General features: G+C 35.8%; 1 protein-coding gene across 9 annotated transcripts in view; it reads left to right on the forward strand.

The window, feature by feature from the left end:
- Positions 1-24,191, forward strand: part of LOC125652431 (leucine-rich repeat-containing protein 69-like) — a 60,484-nt gene that overhangs the window by 2,037 nt on the left and 34,256 nt on the right. For 6 of the 9 annotated variants that reach the window (XM_048881647.2, XM_056151787.1, XM_056151749.1 and 3 more), the window contains one exon: positions 1,183-1,927. In XM_048881647.2, coding sequence (XP_048737604.1) covers positions 1,481-1,927 — 447 coding nt within the window. In that variant the 5' untranslated portion in view covers positions 1,183-1,480. Of the gene's footprint in view, positions 1-1,182; positions 1,928-21,819; positions 23,009-24,191 lie in introns of those variants that run through there. The other 3 variants (XM_048881637.2, XM_056151654.1, XM_056151722.1) reach the window with 3 other exon arrangements.

A 24,191-nucleotide genomic window follows, 5' to 3' on the forward strand; every position in this document is an offset into this window, starting at 1 on the left:
ACAATATATGGCCGTATAATGCAATTCTTTCCTACATGCATATATCTGCGGTATGTTTTGACCAATGGTTTTCACAATGATCATACTATGTTCTAACGATTTAGGATTCATGCTATGATACCAGCCATAGCCTAGATTGCACCGATCAACAGCATTATATTTCATGTGACCAATATTAATCGCAGACCAGTGATAACGCGAATGTGCCATTCATCAACCCATCTCCTGCCGCCACTGGTTTGTTTTTGTCATGTAAATAAACAGCTTCTAGATAAATTGCTCTTATAAATACAATAATTCATTAATTTTCGAGGGGGTTAAAGCTATTTGGGTATTGACAAACCAAAGAATCTGAATCCTCCATAAACAAAAAATATTGAATTACAATTAAGAATAACATCTCTACCACCACGAAATTAAGTGACTATAAACATGTCTATGTTTCTTTAAACCACGAAGATTTAACGAATGACTCTACGGTACAGGTAGTGTTAAAGCATAGTCTACGACATGGAGAAGTTGTGCCCCCCCCCCCTCCAAATTGATTCAATCATCGGTCATTGAAAGAATATTTTGAAGAATATCTTACTTGTATCTGGGATCATTTGAATATGTCTTAATTACGATGTTTTGAACACTACATGTATATCCAACATGGCTTAGTCTTATTGTTGAACATTTTACCTTTGATCCAAACATATGACCTTGACCTGACTGACCTTTCATTTCATCAAATTTATAATGCTTGAGACCGAGGTTAAAATTGAGTAAAGACAAACAGACAAAAAGACTAAAGTCAATTCTAGTATGCCCCCGAGATTCGGTCTCGAGGGCATGATAATTCCGGTTTTTAATCATATCTAGTGAAATAGCTCCACGGTTATGAGCTTCAAGGCTCATGTTGTTTACACTGATCGGATTTGGGGAATGTCTGTTTTAAGGCCGGGGTTGGGTTGACAATTCTCGGTCAACACATGATCCGAAACGCCCTCTATATTTGCTCAGATGATGTTAAGAGTATGTGCCTCTCATTAACAGTACATCAGCCCATTAATTAACTTCTTGTTTGTCATATCAGTTGGAAAAACACGTCCAGATTCTATTACAGGTAAATTATTCTTGAAGAATAATAAGGGACAACGCCAGTGAGTGGATATCAATAATATTCTATTACCTTTACAGGTTGTTAGAGAGCAACATACTCCACAAGAAGGCCAGGAATCGATGCGCTCAATACCGAGCTTAGCCTCACTGTATCAGCATCTATCTTCCCGTTCACATTGATCTTAGGACTTTCCGTGAGCAGAGTTTAAATGATCTTTAACAAAGTATAGGAATTTATGTGTTGAAAATGACTTTTGGGGGGTCTTTTGATGGTTGACCTTTGTTGTGTTGACCTTGACTGATAACCCCTAAACGCTGGACTTTGCTGACCCTAGCTGCAGATTGTTCACTGCTTGTTCCAGTCTCTGTTAGAGAGATGATTTGTAATGAGACCTCCTCTCCATCTTACTTTCCTCAGATACAACCAAACGTTATAATGACTACCTTGGTGATTATCCTTTTTGCCTCCATAAAAACATTATATGATAGGATACGTCACGAGAGAGCCCGAGTGTCTGTGATCGTTCTTGGTGCAGGACCTATTGGAGTCACTGCGGCGATGCTCGCCTTAAAAACAGGGAGAGTTTCAACCCTCACTATTTATGAGGTAAATGATAAAGTATCAAATCTAAAGAAGGATTATCAAATTGCCATAGACAAACGAAGTGTTTCGTTTCTGAGGAAGGCTGGTGTGGACTTTGATAACTTGGAAGGATGTTGGGACAGTAAATGTTTCTATACCCGTGTTGGAATTTATTTGGAGTATATGCTGACAACTCTACGACGATGCCACAAAAACACTGTCACCCGGTTCTCCTGTAAGGTAAGATTGTCACTGCTCTCAATGGTACGGGGGCTTCTTCTCTAGATTAGTAATTAGCATCCGTGTTAATCTCTCGAAAAGCCTTTCAATTTTGCGTTCTCACGAAATCATGTTGGACAGCGACTAATGGCCAAAATAAGAACTCGTGTAACATGAATAATGTACAGTATCAGGACCAATAAATGCTAAACACGGGTTGTAATGACCAAAATCTGCATTACACGGGTACCTCAATCTGCGTGCAACACCCTCGCTGGCACCTCGGTATCTAGCCAGTTCGTTCGTGTGTATGTTCTTGTGAACAAATTTGAAAGTAAGAGAATAATACATTGTATTGAAAGACCTTTATTCCAAGTGAATAAAGATACAGTTAAAACACCAAGGTCACTTGGAGAATATCAATCATTTAGACTAATTTAATTAGCAAGACTAACAAAAAGTGTACTTTCTGAAAGGATTTTTTGATTCTATCGGCATTCAAGGTTATCGGTGAAAGGTCACGATAACTGGTACATGTAGGGTAATTTGTTACAGTTTTCTTCCAGTTTTTGTCGAACTTACAGGAGTTACACCTAGTACACAGAACTTGGTTCCTATCGGTTTTCAAGGTTACAATATGAGGTAAAGGTCACCTGAAGGAAATTCTTACTTGCTTCGAAAGCCGAATGGGTTCAATTTTTAGAAAGCAAAAAAGTAGCACATTATTATCATTATATCTTCGTTCATTATCTCGTTATAACGAGTAATTATCTCGTTTTATATATTGATATAACGAGTGAATTATCTCGTTCTAATTACGATATGATTAACTCATTATATCGAGATAGCTAAAGGAAACGTTGCAGACCCTTCCCGCGTTCCCGAAATATAATATCGGTTTGAAACAAGTTGCAGCTGTGGTATGATTTCATATGGCTGAAGTTTTTGTAAGCTTAATTCGCTGATATTTGAATAAATGATTATTTAAAAACAATTGTGATGTTTTAATAGCAGAACTAAAACCAAGCTGCTGTGGGCTTGGTCGATCCGCATTTTCATTATTAAAAAATAAATCCATGCATGATTTCATAATAAAGTACATATCTTACCTGATCAAGATATAGGGCTCACGGCGAATGTGACTGGTCGACAGGGGATGCTTACTCCTCCTAGGCACCTGATCCCACCTCTGGTGTATCCAGGGGTCCGTGTTTGCCCTACTCTCTGTTTTGTATTGCTTATAGGAGTTATGAGATTGATCACTGTTCGTTATCTTCGCCTTTCATGTAGTAATAATTTTTTCGAACCAAACAGATATCTGCCTGCTACATGTACCTGATATTATATCATTTATTGGTGGATTGACATTAAGTAGTAAAGATAAATGTTCTTCTGAAATACAGTATTTTTTAAATTCAGGAAAATATCCCCTCAAAAGTTGTTTTTGTTTTGGTTAAGAAATGAACATTTTCTCATCATCCTTGCGACGACTAACAGTCCTTCATAATAGTCACCGTAAAATAATCGTTTATAAGCCAGATGTTTTTCAATGACTTCATTTCATTTCTATTGATTGTTATGTTGCAATAAAGTTTTTGAAAAGAAGAGTTTCTATAGATATTAACTCGTTATAACGGGTTTCTTTTTCTCTTTTTTACTTTCACAAAAATAACCCCACCTGGCTTTCCTGCTTTGTATAAGAATCTTAGTGCTTATATCTGTTAGTAATATTTGATGTAAAATGCAAAGGTTATTGAGATGGTAATTCTAAAACTGTAAATGATCAATATTTGTTGCATTTCTTATTCAATTTTTATAAAACCTTCAGGAAATGTTTACGACGAACTTGGAAAGACCAAATGGTCTGAAGAGATAGTTGTAATTTTCTAGTAAATTGATACGTATATTTTTTTTTTAGATCAAAGAACTTTTCTACTGGTTTCGGATGTCATATGTAAAAGATCAAGATCATTGAAATGGAAATTCTAGAATTCCTTGTGCTCTGATTTCAAAAGATCTCTTAGAAATTTATCTTACTGTGTGCCATGTTGCAAGGGATATCCCGCTCTGCAAAACCAATAGTACTTTATGAATAATTCTGTCAAACTGACCAGACCTATATTACTTTTGGAATATAAGTATATCATCCTTAGAATGCCATTAAGATCATTTCAATCCCACCCAAGACGTACTCATTAAGCTATACCTGGCCTAAAAGGCGATCAGTTGTCATTTCCTGTATAAGATGTATGAAGTATTCATTACGTGCACTGACTGGAAGAATAAAGACTGTGACATAAAATCCATTAAATGGATTCAAGTAGTCTTCCCTATTAAAATGAAATAAAATAATGTCATGACGTACGGCGTCATCACCATCAATTATCATGTGTTATAAATAAATGTGAAACATACGACCTTTTTGCAATAAATTATGTGTCATAAATAAATGTGAATCCATAACAAGGTGAATGAATGGTGTCACTATGTTTGTAGAATTTGTACAGAGAATATATATGTAGGTGTTTTGATATTGTCACTTCCCGCCACTCAAACTTACAGTCACCATGTTGCGCGAAAATTAGATAATATCCCGTGTAACCCTCTTAGTGCAGATAACCTCCCCTGTAAACTCTCTAAGAGTAGATGACCTCCCTTATACGTTCCAAAATCTGATAATATCCTGTTTAAACTCCCTAAGTGTAGATATATTCCCGTATGAACCCTCTAAGAGTAGAAAAATATACCGTATAAACGCTCAAAGACTAGATGCTATTCCTTATAAACGCTCCACGAGTAAATGGTATCCCGTATAACGCCCAGTAGAAAATCTCTGTTCAAATGTTCAGGTAATAGCAAAGAGTAGATATCGTTTTTCCCGTTTCAATACCCGTTAACCATTGAAAGAGAGTATTGTAAATGCACTCAATAAAAATCAATGATCATAAATCCCATGTAGAATATAAAATTGATAGAAGAGCAAACACGGAGCCCTGAACACACCTGAGGTGGGAGCAGGTGCCTAGGATGAATAAGCATCCCCTGTTGTCCGGTCTCTTCCAATTAACGTGAGCCTTTTATCTTGATCAGTAAACGGTGTAGTCAAATCAATATGTAAACAATGGTCTAAAAATGGACACGTCCGACAGAATTCAACCTAATGAGGAGTCGTATTCACAAATCAGATCTTCATAACGATCAGAAATCTGACTGTTGCAACCCCTCTAAAATCAATTTCCTATCTTGGTTTTAAAAAAATTAAAATTAAAAATTGATCATATACAGAACATGATCTCCCGTCTCGAATAATTTGAGAGACATAAACACCATATATGCAGGTGATATTGGACTATTGTTATATGTGAAGTTGCCAACAGGGAACCTGGTGTCATCCCATTTCTCATAAAATCGAGTTGTTGGTTTGCTGTTAACATCCATGTTCAGTAAATCATTCAAATATGAAACAGATGAGGAAGACGCTGCGTTGTCTTTTATTTTGAGCTCACATGTAATTTCGCATAAATACTGGTTAGAATGACAAAAATTTAATTTTAACAGTTTCATAAAACTGCTGCTTTATGATATATAAAAGTTAATCGTGGATATCGGGGAAATCATTGTATAGTAAACAGAAAACAGATATATTACCAGTATTGAATTATTGCCCTTGACAATATTTTTGTAAAATATTTGTAGAGAATATCATTTTTATACCCCCCGCAACAAGTTGTGGGGGGGGGTATACTGGAATCGGGTTGTCCGTCTGTCTGTCCGTCCGTCTGTAGACGAAATGGTTTCCGGGCTCTAAAGCATTATCCTTTTCACCTACCGTCACCATATCATACATATGGACTACCCATGGGATGAAGATGTTCCCTATCGATTTTGGGGTCAAAGGTCAAGCGCACTGGACATCAAAGTAGCAATATGGTTTCCGGGCTCTAAAGTGTTATCCTTTCCACCTACAGTCACCATATCATACATATGGACTACCCATGGGATTAAGATGTTCCCTATCGATTTTGGGGTCAAAAGGTCAAAGGTCAAGCGCACTGGACATCGAAGTAGCAATATGGTTTCCGGGCTTTAAAGCGTTATCCTTTCCACCTACAGTCACCATATCATACATATGGACTACCCATGGGATGAAGATATTCCCTATCGATTTTGGGGTCAAAAGGTCAAAGGTCACGCGCACTGGACATCGAAGTAGCAATATGGTTCGGTTTGTCATGCCATTTGTTTTTTACACTCAGAAAAGGTAGTTTATACCTATTACCAACACCCTTTGGGAGATTGGGGTAAGCGGGGGGTATTCTTAGTGAGCATTGTTCACAGTACCTCTTGTTTTTTCAGTTTCAAATAGTTTACCATTTATTTTATAGTATACCTAGTGAATAAAATTCCTGCATAAGATTTCTATCATGCACAACGTTTAACTATTTGAATGATTTTGCAAAACCCAAGGACAGAGACACCTTAATGTGTTTAATACGAGATTTGATACTCTTTGTCCTTTCCGATAAGTGCTAAGGTCTTCCTCCTCATGTTAAACCCATCGTCAGGCATAATCTTCGACAGAATTCATAATATAGAGATGAAGTTACTGTCGCCAATTGTAAGATCGAGGCTGAATTTCGGACCTTAAAAATGGATGGTTTCAAATACATGCACATGCATATTTGCATCACCTAGTAAAGACATGCCCAACTGGGCTATAATTGAAAGGCGAACACGAACATGTAGGAATATTTTGTTTACGATGGAATATATCTAGGCACTGTGAAGAATTTTGTTTGTAATGAACGAAGTTTGAATGCAATAGCAGAAGTAGATTGGTAAGAAATTCTGGTTGTGGACTTTAAAAACAAATGAATTCACGATGGAAATACAAGACTGAACTTTTAATGACCAAGAATATTGCTTATGTAATAATAATTTCAAGGAACAAGGATCACAACAATATTTATCCTCTAAATAAAAGTTTGAATTTCTCATACCTGTATTGTGTCGATGAAAAGTGAAGATACCGAACTGTGATCAATCTTATAAATCCCATAAAGAATATAAAATTAAGAGAAGGGCAACCAAGGACCCCTGGATATACCAGAGGTGGTATCAGGTGCCTAGGAGAAGTAAGCATCCCCTGTTGACCGGTCACGTCCGCCGCGAGCCCTATATCCGTAGTTTAAATCGGTAAGTAAAGAACGGTTTAACAATTGGTATGCAACGCATCAGATAACATTTTACCTAACGACAGGTTTTATTTGCAAATAAGATAATTATGCATGTAATAATATTATGATTAATGTGTGAAGTTGTTAATTGTCGAGATTTACTTTGCAATATTACATTCCCAATGGTTTTGCCTTCGATATCTTTATAGCCATTTGCTCATGCATGAATGCGATGCAGTTGTGAACAATGTGCGCATGTTTTTTTTTTTTATATCGTGCATCTATTCTAACGGCTGGGAATTCCAACAGAAGTGAAAGTAGTGAATATAGTAACTGCCCACACCTACTGTATATCACTAACAAAGAAAAACAGACTATAGGAACTCTTCAATATCAGGAGATAAACAAGTACGTTATGGGAGTCTTCATTTAAACAGAAAATTTAGTGGCGGTTTTAATTTTGGGATTTTCATACCTAGATGGTAAACAGTGCATCATTGATAGTGAAAAGATAGACTGATTGATTGTATATTGTTTAACGCCCCTCTTGAGAATCTTTCACTCATCAGGAGACGGTGAAGGGCTGCAAAATTTAGACCGATGTTCGGTGCTCACGGCCATTGAGCAGTGAGGGATCTTTATCGTCCCACACCTCAGGGCATCGGTGTTTTTCTTTCTCATCCGAAGGACCGCCCCCATTTAGTCGCCTCTTACGACAAGGAAAGGGTACTGAAGACCTAATCTAACCCGTATCCCACACAGGACAATAGTGATAGAATTATTTTAACAGTCAAATCACTTATTTGAAGCGAACGGTCTAGTCACCTAAGTGCACATCAAATACTAGAATCGGCCGAAGTTGAATGTAAAGGTGTCAGTCTGGATATCCTGCCGAGCCGAATCTCAACCGAGATTACGAGTGGATGCCCCACAATACAGGACCCTTGTTGTATTTTAAACTGTGTGTTGCAATATTTTTGCAGTCTGAAAATAAGACACAAATTACTATTTTGCGATGAGAAAAATTGTAATAAACAGAAAATGTCCTCAAACTCAAACTTTCAGAAATGGAACTTTACATAATGATCTTAGATCCTATTGGTTTTCAAGATTTTAAATAAAAGGACAAGGTAATTGAAAGGAAAAATTCAAAAACCTCTTCGACTGTAGATATAGAAATATAGAGATCGTATTTACATTCAAATGGAAATGCTAAAATCCCCTTATTCTGATTTCAGTAGGAGGAACACTATCTCTGTATATACCATAACGCACTCTGCGAAACCCTTACTTTGAATACTTTTTGCATTTTAGAATACTTGATACCTCAATAAAGCAAAATACATAAAAATTTGATCCAGGAACAATATTTTAGCTCACTTGAGCTTTTCTGATTACCTATTGTTTGTCATTTGTCTGTCTTTCCATCTGTCCATAAACTTTTCAGATTTCCTTCTGCATCTCTAGAACCACTGGGTCAATTTCAATCAAACTTGGTATAAATCATCCTGAGTAAAGGGAATTAAAATTTATTCAAATGAAGAATCATACCCACTTCAAAGGGGAGATGATAAATAAATGCAAAAATAGGACAGAGTCATTTAAAAATCTTCTTAAGAACCACTGGGTCAGAAAGTGGAAATTTACTGGAAAGCTTCCTGACATAGTGCAGATTCAAGTTGTTGCAATCATGACCCTCGGACCTAGGGTGGGACCGCAATTGGGTATCAAAGTTTTACATGCGAATATTTAGGGGAAATCTTTGAAAATATCTCCTGAACTATTAAAGCTAGGGCGTTTATATTTTGTACAGTATATACATTCTTTACGGCATGCACTTTCATGTGATGTAATGATGTGTGATCTTGTGACCTTGACTTAGAAGTTTGACCTACTTTTAATAAAAACCTTACCTTTTCATTATTTCCTGAACTATTTAAGGTAGATCTTTCATATCTTGTGTATGACTTTCTTTATGGCAAGACATTTCATTTCATATCATGTCCTTTGATATTATGACTTTGAACTCGAAGTTTAACCTACTTTTAAGAAAACATAACTTACGTATATTCAGAACTATTTTTGGTAGGACTTTCCTATTTTGTATATAGGCCTATATTCTCTATGGCAAGACCTTGTGACAAAATGACAATAATTTATACAGTGCCTTATTTAAAACAAATGACTCCAAGGCGCTTTACAAGGTTAAGAAGAAAAATAAAGCAATAAAACAATTAAATGAAATTAAATGACAGTATGACATAAGATTTTTTATCGGTAAAATTATCAAAATAAAACACTATAATTAAGATCAATAGTTAAATTTATATTTATGTCGAGCACTATGCAAAATCAGACATAGACAAAAATTTGTACTGTGTAATGAAGGTTAAAAATCAGTGAAAGCAGTTTTAAAAAATTGGTTTTAAACAGTTTTTTAAATGGTGTTAAATGATGTTTGATCTTGTGACCTTGCCCTACTTTTGAAAAAAACAACAACTGACCTATTCAATATGTCCTGAACTATTTAAGGTAGGACAATCATATTTTGTATATATATTCTTTATGGCAAGACCTTGTTATACTTTGGTGTTTGATCGTGTGACCTTGACCTTGAAGTTTGACCTACTTTTAATAAAATCTGACCTATTCACTATCATTATCTCCTGAACTTTTTAAGGTAGAACTTTCATGTTTTGCATATAGATTCTTATGGCAAGGTCTTTCATACCATACCATGATTTATGACCTTTTCACCTTGGTCTTATCCAGAACAGCAAGAACATGTTAGTCTTATTGGTGTTGAGGCATCTGTATGTTATGTGAATTCTTTTTCAGTTACGTTGTGATCCTTTGGGGCTAGTTAGGGACCACAATATGGAGGTCAAACAGTGTCCTGGGAATATAGAGTGATATTTAAAAAAAAATATTTTAAATAATACAACAGCTGAACAACGGCAGGGCCCAGGTGTCTCAGATGAGCGATGTGGCACATGGACCTCTTGCAGACATATTTGATAGCAGTCGACAACGAAGAATTTAATGAAATTCCCTTACATTATCAATCGGCCGTCATTATTTACCTTTGCTAAAAGAAAAAGTAAGGGTAACGAAATGCGAAGAATACAAAATTAAGAGAAGGGCAAACACAAACCTCTGACGCACCAAAGGTGGGATTAGATGCCTAGAAGGAGTAAGTATACCCTGTCGACCGGTTAAACCCGCCGTGAGTCCTATATCTTGATAAGGTAAACGGGGTACTCCGTAGTCAAAATCATTTTGTAAGAACGGCCTAGAAATTGGTGTGATACACGTGCGAAATGCTCACTTTAAATAGACTGTTGAAACCACTGTAACATCAACCTATTTGTCAGTAGCTTGCCTCGATTTAAAAGTTATCAAATGCAGAACACGCTCTTGTGTATCGAATCAGTTGAGACATAAACACCATATGTAGGTGACAACAGTATATTGCTACATAAATATGGGACATTGACGATGAAGAGACTGAAGTCATCCCGTTTGTCATAACGTTGAGTTGTTAGTTTGCCGTTAACATCTATTTTCAATAAATACCTAAGTATGAAGCAGACTCTGGTATCACTGGGATATATTGAATCGACATACGAATGGAAATGAGTATGGTTGATAGATAAAACGTCTTCGATATATTTAATTATCGAGTTGATAAAACAACAGGTCAGCTAATGAAGGAGCACAATTTGTACTGTTGGAAGACCTGATCATCAAAGACAACACATATATTATCAATGAGGAATTTCAGCATCTTTTTTAAATCAGCTTCAGACTACCGGTACTTGTGTGTAGAAATCAGAGTAATATTTAACAAAGTAATTTTTTTATTGACATATAACAAAATATGAATGTTTCCTTTTCCCATTTTTATTGAAAAAGCAGCTATCTATGATGTCCAAAAGCCTATCCTTTAGTTGATTGTGAGGAGTTTTGATGTTGTTAATCTAAGAAGTTTTGTGATTTAAAATTTACCAAAAATTCTTTATAATATTTTTAGAATTCACATTTGATTTGTACAATTTGTGGCATATACTGTGGCACAATAAGTTTGAAGGAGCACAGGTAGAACATTTACTGGATCCAGCAATGTACGGCATTTCTGTTCGTAAAGGTTTCTGTGACGTTTTGAAATCCACTTTAGGGACGGTAACCAATATTCATTCGTCCTACAGACTGGAATATTTAATGTGTTTAAAACTAAAGCCTGATTTTGAAGGATTTCATCTTTTGAAAGGGAAGTTTGAGTATAAGTAAGTTTACTAAATGTGAAATTAAAACCAAGTTTGTTTAAAATACATTTGTAATAATGAGTCATGTTGTTACAAGCTTTGTCAGCTGGAACCAAAACATATTCCTCATGTAGCCTATATAATTCTTTTATCACTTCTGGTTTACTAAATACAGAGGGATAGATGGGACGCACTTTTGTTTTGATACAAAACTGTACGTCTAATACGGGATTTTATCCACTCTGACAAGGTGTCAAGATCTTTATATTTGGCCTATTGCCTGGCATAATATTCGACAGAATTCATAATAGAGATGTAATTCTGTTGCGAATTGAAAGACCGGAGTTCTGTGAATTTAGGACTTAAATGTCTTGCTTGTCGCGCACTTTCCTTCATCGTTGCCAATGACCATTTTCAAACTTCTGTGTGATCCAATCACAGTACTCTTTTCATAGCTCAAATCCAATCATAGTGTTCCTTTCATAGCTCAAAAAGACGTTTAAAACTGGCCGCTAGTTACGAAGTACAATTTTCTCCATTAGTGCTATCTGACAGATGTACATGTATTTTCGAATTGGGGTGAGTATTTCAATGTACGAAAGTCACTATATGAAGGTTATAATATGCTTTTGTTCATTTTATTGCAAATACCACATGTGTACACGTGAAATAACGGATACTTTGGAGTTACTGAAAAGTCTCGCACGTGCAGCTTCGGGAGTAATCGTCATTTAGTGTCTTTGTTTATATATTTTATCAGAATTATATATGTAGTAATCATGTTCAAAAAGACCCGATACTGTATATAGAGCTAGACTCAATTCTACATACACTGAAACAATGCGCTGTCAGAGAAATCAAAACTTTATCACTTGCCCTCGATTTAACATTTTTTTTTAAGAAATGCTCGAAATCTAGCAGATTGGTTCCCTGTAATTTACTGCCAAATGAGAGCTTCGAACTACTTTACGCATTTAATTCTACAAAATTAATGTTAAAAGCTCTACAGCTATTTCACAACATGTATTTTAGACTCTATTCTTTTACTCTAATCAATGTCAATAAGTCGCATTGTGTCTCCATCGAGCGACAGTCCATTTCCTGTTAGGCATTGCACCCTTGGTGTGACAGAAATCCTCTTAAAGATATTTGTTGATCAAATGCAGTCTCGATTGTTTTGCAAATACACAAAGTATTTCGTGAAAAACTTTGCACTTTAACTACATTGATTAGTAAAATACATTTAGTCAATAATTGTAAAACTTAGTTTAGCTCACGTCATACTTAGTGTAGTAATCATGATTGTGATGTAAGGATACCGGATACTCTCCAGAATTCAGACAAGTATGTAAATTGATCTTTTAAGAGTCTGAATATCATCATCTGTCAATGTATAACACATGTGTTTGTGCTTTGTTTCAGCATTTTAATGGAGATCTGAATTCATTCGGTACGAAGCTTTGTTCTCTTGTCATGTTAATGCTGGGAGACTTATACAGCTTTAACTCATGCTCAAAATGGATGGATATTAATATATTGCCAAACTCCTAATCTAATACTCATGTAATTTTCCAAACAAAGATTTTTGAAATCAGCTATTTTTGTTCCCCATGAAATGTTTTAAATTAATATCGCAGGTATATACTGCTTGGCATGGTCTAAATCACCAAACTGCAAGTGCATGCACGTGTGGTTTGTTTTGATTGGATAAAACTAAAGAATCAAGAGAATGAGCTGATAACCACAGCATAGGTAGATAATACATATTTCTATAGATTAGTATACTAAAAAATGCAAACGCGCATGTGCATCGTCTTTTGACGGTGCCGTTCTTTGAATGACAACAGCTTTTTTATTTATTTTTTATCAAAATCATTTGAAATTTATGTTGTAGATGTATCCTAATTGGTACTCCATACTGATTGCTTTGATCAAAAGTACCTGCCATCACGTGCATGCATGTGTGCTAAATTCTGTCTAATAAATGTTGGAAACAATATAAAATTTCATACTGTAGGTATATGATACGAATGCTTTTTGAATTACATAAGCAAAAGTGTTGAGTCATACTCATGTGTATGTACGTGCCATGTTTTTCATTCAATTTTTGAATACTAAAATGGTCATATACTGTAAATTTCTGGTAAAAGATTCAAATAATATGTGCGTGTATGCACGTGCATTGCTTTAGAACTTTCATATTTTGGACTCACTAGAACTCTTACATAATTTTCTCATTGAAATCTTTTGAGATTTATCTTGAAGGGCTTGCAACATATCGGCATGATCAAATTAATTACAAACAGGGGCATGCACGAGATGAATGATACTTATAATTCTGTTAGATTTATTTCTTAATGAAATGGTCTGAGAGTTGTGTTATAAGTATATATTCAAAGTGAAACGCTTCACTTAGTGGCGTTGTTAAAATCACAGCTATCGCACATGCACTTGTGCCTAATTTTGATTGTTGCTTGAAACAATTCAGTTGAAATGGTTCAGACTAAGAATCTTCTTGGTGTACACATTGATGAAAAATTATATTACACCAATCATATCGATTCAATAATTATTTACACTTCACATGATAAAAAAAGTTTCCAATCCTACATACCAAAAAGCTTTATTACATTGTATATATTCTGCCGACTACCGCTTGACTATTTGGGGTACTACATCCAAACTTGGTATGGAGAGAGTTGAAGGATAAGTCTGGGCGCAAAGTCCAGCTTCCTCTTTTAAAGTTTGAGAAACTTGGTAGGCTGACAGTTTATGCACTAGTTGATTTACACAAATATATTCTATCATTTGAAATTTTTCGCTGTTTGGCACCCGATGATCTTGCGGACTTCCTCTGCTTCTTATCGTCTGCGTTCTGAATCAGATCACGAACTTCGGTTACCAAAGTTCCGCACAGTCAAAGACCTCATTACAATACCCAGGCTGTTCCATAACACATAAAACTTTCTCAGTCTCAAAATACTTTTAAAATAATATAGAGAAAAACATAATCACTTCCTTAACACTATCTAACATGTTTTTTGTCTTCTCGTATACAATTTCTATTCATTTATGGGTTTAATCGCAATCTGAGATATTAGATTTTGTGATAGTGACCATGATAAGCGATATAATCTGAGTTTTGTTACGTACTCCTGTGTCCATGCTTTCGGGACTGTTTTAAATTATTGTTTGTGTATAATTGTATGTATCAACAGGAGGGCTCTGGAGAAGAATGATGCGTACACTAACCAAGTCACCTTCTTGGAATAAAGTATTATCATCATCATCATTATTGGATAATATTTAAAACTTTTATAACCTCTTTGTTTTTCAATGGAATTAAATTGTATATACATGAATATGAGAGGTTTGACGGATGGACATGGTGAAAGTTACTGACCAGGGAGTGCATGCACCTTTAATTAATTTTGATTGGATGATGATTTAACTTGCACAGCTCTCCAATAAATGAGGGAAATCAGGTGATTTTTTTACTGCACATAATTTAAGTGCCTATTGAACGATTCAGTTTAACTTACGAAAACAAATAGCACCACTTTGTGTTTGTATGTGTGTGTGGGTGGGGGGGGGGGGGGTGTAGAGAGATGTGTTGGCATGAAAAAAAAAGAAGAAAACAAATCGCAAACTGTATGGACGCTGCTGACTTAGTTTGCTATTGGCGATAACAAGTATCACAACTGTTTTCTCATATTTACGGAAGATTTAGTTTTAATTAACAATTATAAAACAAATACTGTAGATTGACAACTACTTTGTGTAAAGTTTGAAAACAAATAAATATTGCGCTATGTAGCAAGGGATGTTTTGAAGATATGTGATAAGAAATTGACTAGTTAAAAAGTCGCACAAAATAAAATACCTGTTCCGCCTATACAACCTCTGAGTAAAATCATGATGAAAAAGAAAAAAAACTTGAATTATAACATTTCGAATAGCTATCATTAATTTTGTTTGGGGAATTGTAGAAGATTGGTCTTTACGTGATCCAGTGGTCATGTGCCTGTGATGTTGGTTTTTACGTGGTCATGTGCCTGTGATGTTGGTCTTTACGTGGTCATGTGCCTGTGATGTTGGTCTTTACGTGGTCAGGTTGCTGTGATGGTGGTCTTTACGTGGTCAGGTGTCTGTGATTTGGTCTTTACGTGGTCATGTGCCTGTGATGATGGTCTTTATGTGGTCAGGTGCCTGTGATGATGGTCTTTATGTGGTCAGGTGCCTGTGATGATGGTCTTTATGTGGTCAGGTGCCTGTGATGATGGTCTTTATGTGGTCAGGTGTCTGTGATGATGGTCTTTATGTGGTCAGGTGTCTGTGATGTAGGTTTGTACGTGGTCAGGTGTCTGTGATGATGGTCTTTATGTGGTCAGGTGTCTGTGATGTTGGTCTTTACGTGGTCAGGTGTCTGTGATGTTGGTTTTTACGTGGTCATGTGTCTGTGATGGTGGTCTGTACGTGGTCAGGTGCCTGTGATGGTGGTCTTTACGTGGTCAGGTGTCTGTGTATTTGGTCTTTACATGGTCCAGTGGTCATGTGCCTGTGATGGTGGTATTTACGTGGTCATGTGATGTTGCTCTGAGAAGATAATGCGCGTGTGCTCTGCAATAGAACGTTTACTGTCCGCAAGACCAGTCAGGTGCCTTTTCGGTGTTCCTGACGTCTCAGACTCTTATTTATCTACCGCTATAATGAATTCAACATCAATTACTTAAACATGTATGTACATGTGGGTACCAGTTTACGGTATATCATCGGATAAATTAAAGGTTAAAGACACCCTCTGGTAGAGAACGAAGTTCAATCCGAAATTATCCATTGCACTTTTCTTCAACCTTCAAGTGGCGATACAATCCAGATTGTCATCTTAACAATAACCTCTTACAAGACCTTTTTAGAAATGCTTTTATAGAGAAGTCAAACAATAGAATGTAAATAAGAATCAGAATGGAATGCGATTCAAACAAAAAAATAATAATAAATGTAAAAAATAATAATAATGATATAGATATAAGTTGCAAGATGTAAAATCATAAACTGAAATAAAAATGATAAAAATTAAGTGTGAATTATACAATTATAGATAACGGATAACTGTTTTAGAATAAGAAACTGAGTGAAATCTTCGTTCACTAAATGAGACTATTAAGATATAGAAATGCAAAATCAGAAATCAAGTGTTGAAATTGTGAATTCTGACAAAAAGATATGATCATGTGAATACTTGGACCTGGTAGCGGATATTGATATTTTACGACTTGTCTGTAATCCTAGTCCAATGATCAATACCTGTACGCTGCTGCTTCTTTTTCATTAAGCAGGAAGAACACACCCGAGAAATATGATATGGATGGAAAGTAGAGGATATTTATACTTTATTCGAATGACAGTCGGCTATTATGACGATGTGTCAATCCTCTTTGATTTGAACATATTCTATTGTATAACTGCATATCATACAAAAGGTTTCTTTCAACTTAAAGGGTTTTCTCCTTATATGTTTATTACATTATTCCTCTTTAAAGATGTACCCTCCTGACGTTCAAGTGACAACTTGTTTATGTCTTATAGCTGTCTTCTAAATTTTGTACAAATCAGAAGTTTCTTATAAGGTCATTCAATAATTCAATACTCTGTCCCGCGTGCTTTCAGCTTTATATCCCATTACATGCAGTATTTGAAACATCTTTGACATGGTTGCAGTGAGAGTTATCTTTCGTTTATCATGTTGACTACAGTCTGATCAATGGACTTCTCGTAATTGACATAAAAAGTAAATTCAATCATATCATCATTGAAACCAACCGTTCTGTATACTACAACTACTCATTATAAGTGTGATACATAGTTCTGTGTATTAGTACTACTCATTATAAGTGTGATACATAGTTCTGTGTATTAGTACTACTCATTATAAGTGTGATACATAGTTCTGTGTATTAGTACTACTCATTATAAGTTAGTTACATAGTTCTGTGTATTAGTACTACTCATTATAAGTGTGATACATAGTTCTGTGTATTAGTACTACTCATTATAAGTGTGATACATAGTTCTGTGTATTAGTACTACTCATTATAAGTTAGTTACATAGTTCTGTGTATTAGTACTACTCATTATAAGTGTGATACATAGTTCTGTGTATTAGTACTACTCATTATAAGTTAGTTACATAGTTCTGTGTATTAGTACTACTCATTATAAGTGTGATTCATAGTTCTGTGTATTAGTACTACTCATTATAAGTTAGTCCGAAATATCTGACGTTTTCCTGGCTTTTTTAATGATTTTGATATTTACTATGCCAGGATAACTGTATCAGATATTTTGGACTAACTATAAGTGTGATACATAGGTCTGTATAGTAGTTGTCTCTAAGAGAGGAATAAGGAAATCCGTATATCCAATTCTCTTCTTGGCTATGATATGATTTTCTTTATTAACACACTGTATGCATGACTAACGAGTTTTCAATATGAAAATGTACAATATTTGTTGCGATGTCACATCTTTCAAAGGATATGATAGTTGTTGTAGATAAACTAATTTTTACTTGTATGTTCATTGGGAGTGTACGGTCTCAAGTGATATTGAACATATTGTCATGTAAAAAAAAATCAGTCTCATCGACGAGATCCATAACGCATGGCAGATAAAGTGAAAAATAATCAGATTTTTAAACACATCAATTCTAATTAAAGCAAACACTATGTTTAACCCTGTCCAGGGAAATCCCTTGATTGCCCAGCAAGGATTTGGAATATTTGATCAATGTGCTCTCATCGGGTTCGTTTTTTTCTCTCTCTCTCAAGTCGTTAATTGTGAGACCTAATACACTGAAATAATTGATTTTACCAGAAAGAGCCCGTCTCTAAATCGTCATCAATTTGCCAATTTCGATGAAGGAGCGAAGTAATACAGTAAGCATGCCGTTATCTTGCAGTTGTCTAATGAAGTATTAAGGATGAGAGAGAGAGAGAGAGAGAGAGAGAGAGAGAGAGAGAGAGAAAGAGAGAGAGTACTTAGATGACATTGAGAGTCGAACTTGTTGAAAAGAAGATTTAATGTGCAATTTTTAAAGTTTTAAGTGTGCACATGATTTTGTTTGTACATAACAAGTTGAAACGGTATACAGGGTTTTAAGAATGAAGCTCTATTGCTTTGATTGCTTATTGAATTGGTTGTGAGAAATTCAGTAAATAATACAAGGCTCTTTACTCATTCTGAAGCATGTTTCCCCCTCATTGATCTTGTTTTAACAAGGTGATTTTATGATGCCAGTATTTCATTCGGAATCACTTCATCAGGTTGTATAAAGTTATAACTCCGTCGTAAATACCCCGTGTCTATTTCCTCCGAACACGTGGCTGCCATCCTGATTTAATGGACCCTGGTCCTTTTATGTGCTGATTTGTGGATTCTGTCTTGTTATCGCCAATCAATCCGGGAATTTCTCGTTTGGCTGGTGGACTTTTTTACTTTATACCAGTTTTGGTCAATTATATTGTTATATTAGCGGTGCTCGCGTTATATTAAAGAAATGTCATTAACGGTTTTGACACACTGTGAGACACCAATCAGAGAATCTATATTTACTAGCGCATTTTTCTGCTTTAATTGAGACTTTGTGTTTGATATATGCAGTCCCCGTGTGGTGTATCGCATTAATGGGTGGAATCATTACAGCCCCATCAAAGATCAGAAAACGGTTCCGAGAATTAGGAGACCATACTTCCGGTGTAGAAATGAATTGAATGCCGACACGTTCACGAAATATTAAGAGAAATACATGTATACTGAAAGCTTTGCCATGTTGAAATTCGGTTAAAAGAGAGAACTAAAGCTTTATTTACATACCAGGGAATTGTTTACAAAAGTATTCCGAACACATTCAAAGCATGGCCATAAATTATTCCTACGTATAAATCATATTATCCCGAACAAATTCAAAGCATGAACACAAATTATTTCTACGTATAAATCATATTATCCCGAACACATTCAAAGTATGAACACAAATTATTCCTACGTATAAATCATATTATCCCGAACACATTCAAAGCATGGACACAAATTATTTCTACGTATAAATCATATTATCCCGTACACATTCAAAGTATGAACACAAATTATTCCAACGTATAAATCACATTATCCCGAACACATTCAAAGTATGAACACAAATTATCCCTACGTATACATTTTAGCATCCCGAACACATTCAAAGCATGGACACAAAAGAATCCCCAACACATTCAAAGCATGAACACAGCATTCGGTCAGATCCCCTACCACTTGCTCAAACACTTCAACACAGAAAAGTTCGTGTAAATTGGTCTCTGTCGTTCGTTTTCTTCATATTTTCAGAAAAAAGAAAAAAAAACCTAAAATTCAATTACGTCAGTGAAAAGACAACACCATTACAAATGTAAACTAAAAACGTCAGGAAGAAAACTTTGCGATTAAGACGTTTATTAATGATAATTAAAATATAACGCTGGACACAACCATTCTATGAAAGTATAACGTGGGATACAACCATTCCTAATACATTGACAAGCGACGATGCATGTTTTAATATCTTTTGTGATGACATCGGGCGTTTTCTTTATATTTTTAATATTTGTCCCTCTCCGAGAATATTTCACTCATATGGACACGTCACCGGGGCTGCAAAATTTAGGCCTATCTCGGCGCTTATGGCCATTGAGCAAGAAGGGATCTTTATCGTGCCACACCTGCTGTGACACGGGACCTCGGTTTTTGCGGTCTCATCCGAAGGACCGCCCCATTTAGTCGCCTTTTACTACAAGCAAGGGGGTACTGAGGACCTATTCTAACCCGGATCCCCACGGGATTTTGAATATTGAACTTCATTGTCTATTACAAGATATAAGACGTAAATGATAATTGTTCCAAAGGGAAGCGTAGCGAAGCTCGGTGATTGTTTATATGGTAGAACTCTACATGTAAACAGCCTACGCCTGTGATCAAGCTACACTCTCCATAGTAAATTGCCGTAAGAGGTGGTTGTACTCTGTGTTAAAAACATGATTGTATCCTGTGTAGGAATGGTTGTATCAAAATGACGTTTGGCCACGGTGGAACACATTCTAAGCATGAACAATTCCTACGTGTAAATTAAAGTACTCGATATCGAGAACACATTCAAAGCATGAACACAAGTTATTCCTACATATGAATTATAGCCCCCTTACTATAAAATTACCAGATTGGGAGATTGTTAATATTTTATCACTTGAATGGACATATGTGCAATTATCCAAGTTTAGTTCAGTATCATGAGCCCTAATTTATACAATACTAATCAACTGAAGGGGTATAAAGCATGTTACGAGAATAAATTGTGTAAGATTACTGCAAAATGGAATCTTGAGATCCGGTCTTTATAAACGCCCGCATTGTGATTTCTCCATATTTCACAGCCGTCATTTACATATAATATGCTACTTTTATGAATAAGTGTCGAAAAACACAATATGACATACTTTAATTCTACCTTGACTGATTTTTCTCTCAGATTGATAGAACGCGCATTGCTGTATAATATAGGACCTATGTCTCTGCGTTAGATTCCTTTAGTTCAGCTTTCAAATCCTACCGTTTTGCTTTCACGGCAGAGCATGTGGAATATAGCTGCACTGGGTTCATATCTTGCATATATTTCATTACAGTCCTAAAAACCAGTGGTGGATTTAAAGCCATCCCCACCCCCACTTGTGACCAAAACTTGAAAAATATATATATACATACAAACAAGTGCATAAAAGATAAACAAATCAATTACTTGTTGTTACTTATTGATTTTATTAAATAAAAAGTATATGAAAATAGCCTTAAATTCTCAAAACCCTGAAGCCCCCAACTTATCTGCCCCCTCCCCCTTTTTTTAACATATCCTGGATCCGCCACTGATGGACTACAAGTAACGTTGTGTTAAACCAGAAATGTAACTGTTTGATAGTTCAGACTTATGACCAGAAATGTAACTGTTTGATAGTTCAGACTTATGACCAGAAATGTAACTGTTTGATAGTTCAGACTTATGACCAGAAATGTAACTGTAAGATGGTTCAGACTTATGACCAGAAATGTAACTGTTTGATAGTTCAGACTTATGACCAGAAATGTAACTGTTTGATAGGTCGGACTTATAACATGAAAATCAAAAATCTGTTTGATAGATCGGACTTATAACCAGAAATGTATCTGTTTGATAGTTCAGACTTATATTATGAAATCAGAAATGTTTGATAATTTTAAATGATACGGTTCTAGCTTGATGAGTGTTATAAGTCTAGCTCTCTGGTGTACATATGGTTTGGGGGGGCCGGTAATTACGCAGGGGTGAAAATACTGCAAACGTTCATAACTTCCCTGCCCTGTTTCCTTTTATCGATAGTTGTTTAAGTGCGACACTACACGCTTGTGCATGTGGGTCACCAAATGTGCCCTTATAATGCAAGAGTTTGTCATGCGTCATTAATTGTGTAAAGATAAACAAGAAGTATCTGTGACATCTAGGGAAGCAACTTGTAATCTCTGACGTCAGCAATTTAAACTTTGTCAAAAAACAAAAATCGCGTGTTTATGTTGCGCAGTCTTTCCGGATACAGAGTTTCGTTGCACACGTTTTGGTGATAATACTATCTTCATCTCATTACTACAGGAATATTACTGTCAATAAAATACCGACATCGCAATACTTTCTCCGATAGTTTATTATTTTCTCCCGGTGCTTTACAGATTACGGAGTGATAAAAGAAACAATCTGTGAATATTCAATTGAGTTAAAAACCAGTCGCATGCCAAGTGTTTTATAAAGAAACTTAGTGTGGTTTAAAGGTTTTAAGCCGTGTATTACACCCGCGACTTCAGTGTCCCGCTCTTCACTATTTCAGGGATCGCGGAACCATTGATCGAACACAGGTAGCTCCTGTCCACGGAAGCTAACTGGCCTCAGACTAAGCTGTTAGGGATCTACGTGCAGTAATACCATTTCTTATTGGAAATGGTATAATACTCTCTGCGTGACTCAATCTTAATTAAACTCACAGGACTGAAATTAACAGGATGACATTTCCGTGTATAATGACATGCTAGAAATTGATATTACCTGATTCTATAACGGCGACTGACAACAGAGATGATGTGATCTGTCACGTGGAGGGATGACTTGTAATTCTACTATGATGGAGTCTATGAACGATTACCAGCTTCAGCAAACCCTACTGATTACTGTACTGCTTTTGGCATTGTTCGCGGGATGGAAGACGTTCTATGAGAGAATCAAACGTGCTCTTTGTCAGGTGACCGTGGTGGTGGTCGGTGGCGGGCCGGTGGGGCTGCTGTCGGCTTTTCTGGCGCTAAAATCCGGACGTGCCGCTAAAATTGTCATTTTCGAAGAGAAAGACAGGAAGACCTTGTTAAATGGACAATATCAACTTACATTTGACAGCCAGCGAGTAGATTTTCTCAAGAAATGTGGAATTGATTTTGATAACATTGAAGGTTGTTGTCATGACAATTGTTTTACAACGAAAGTTGGTGTATTTCTGGAGTACATACTAGACCATTTCTCGGCGTCTAACGTCTGTGTGAAAACTCGCTTCAGCAGTAAGGTAACCAAACCCTGGCCTGTTCTCGTATAACCATGTATTTTGTTAAGTATTGTAACATGATCAAGATAATGCATTTGCATACCAGGCAGTCTAGATGTGCATTAAATAGTATAGATACTTACACTACCTTGTGTCCGTCATTGTACTGCGATAATGCACACAATCTGACAGAATATCACCTTACGATATATGACTACACGTACGCGGGTATACACTTTATGTGTCGTTATGGAAATGAGTATAAAATTGGTCATGGTTTTTGTTTCGTATGAAACTGTTCAATGTGCTTGAACTGATAACAGAAAGAAATATGTCTGCAAATGTGTGACACGGTAAAAACGGATAGCTGATCCTTACTTATGAATGAAAAGTTTAATGTATAAATTATCCACATTGCTGCTTGTTTAAATGTTCATACAATCAGCTATTAACCTAATACATTTAAAGATTACATAAGTCAATGAACATACCTCGCCCTTGTAGTTTGAGAAAGTGCACTCTTATTTTTGTATGGACAATTAAAGGATTGGTACTTGTTATAAGTCAATGATCTTACAAGTTTGTAACACATTGTTTAATTAAATGATCTTGTATTCGTAGAATTCGTTCGTTTGATTGCGGAGTGGTTGTTATTTGCACATTCTGATTTACAAAACTTGGAGAGAGAAAAAATCTAGTCGCCCAAGAAAGCGTGTGTGTGTGTGTGTGTGTGTGTTGTGTGTGTGTGTGTGTGTGTGTGTGTGTGTGTGTGCTTTAGAGGGAGGGGTAAAAAGTTATTATTTTTTTAAAGAGCTTTTGCATAACAGTCAAAGTTGATGGCACATATTGTGTAATTTTAGAACTGAACAAGATTTTGCTTCGAATTATTCTAATTACATGAACAAAGTTCATTAATTCAGTTAAATGGGAGACTGATAGCGATTTTACGCTCAAAATATGCTGTAAAAGTCGTTTTCTTTGGAAAACGTTAAGACCAAACCACTTTGAAGAAGCCTGCAATAATTCCATGGCATCTTTTTAATTGTTGATTAGAAATGCGTTTGCAGCAGATTCGACTTTCATTCTGTCACGATATATTTAGAACTGATTGTATCTATATTCGTCTGACTGAAGCACATAACAGCAACTCACCGAATTATTCCAGTTTTACTCCGACATCGTACAAAAAAGGATTCACCTATAT

This window comes from Ostrea edulis, chromosome 1 (genome assembly GCF_947568905.1).
Source record: "Ostrea edulis chromosome 1, xbOstEdul1.1, whole genome shotgun sequence".
In the NCBI taxonomy this organism is placed as follows: Eukaryota; Metazoa; Mollusca; class Bivalvia; order Ostreida; family Ostreidae; genus Ostrea; species Ostrea edulis.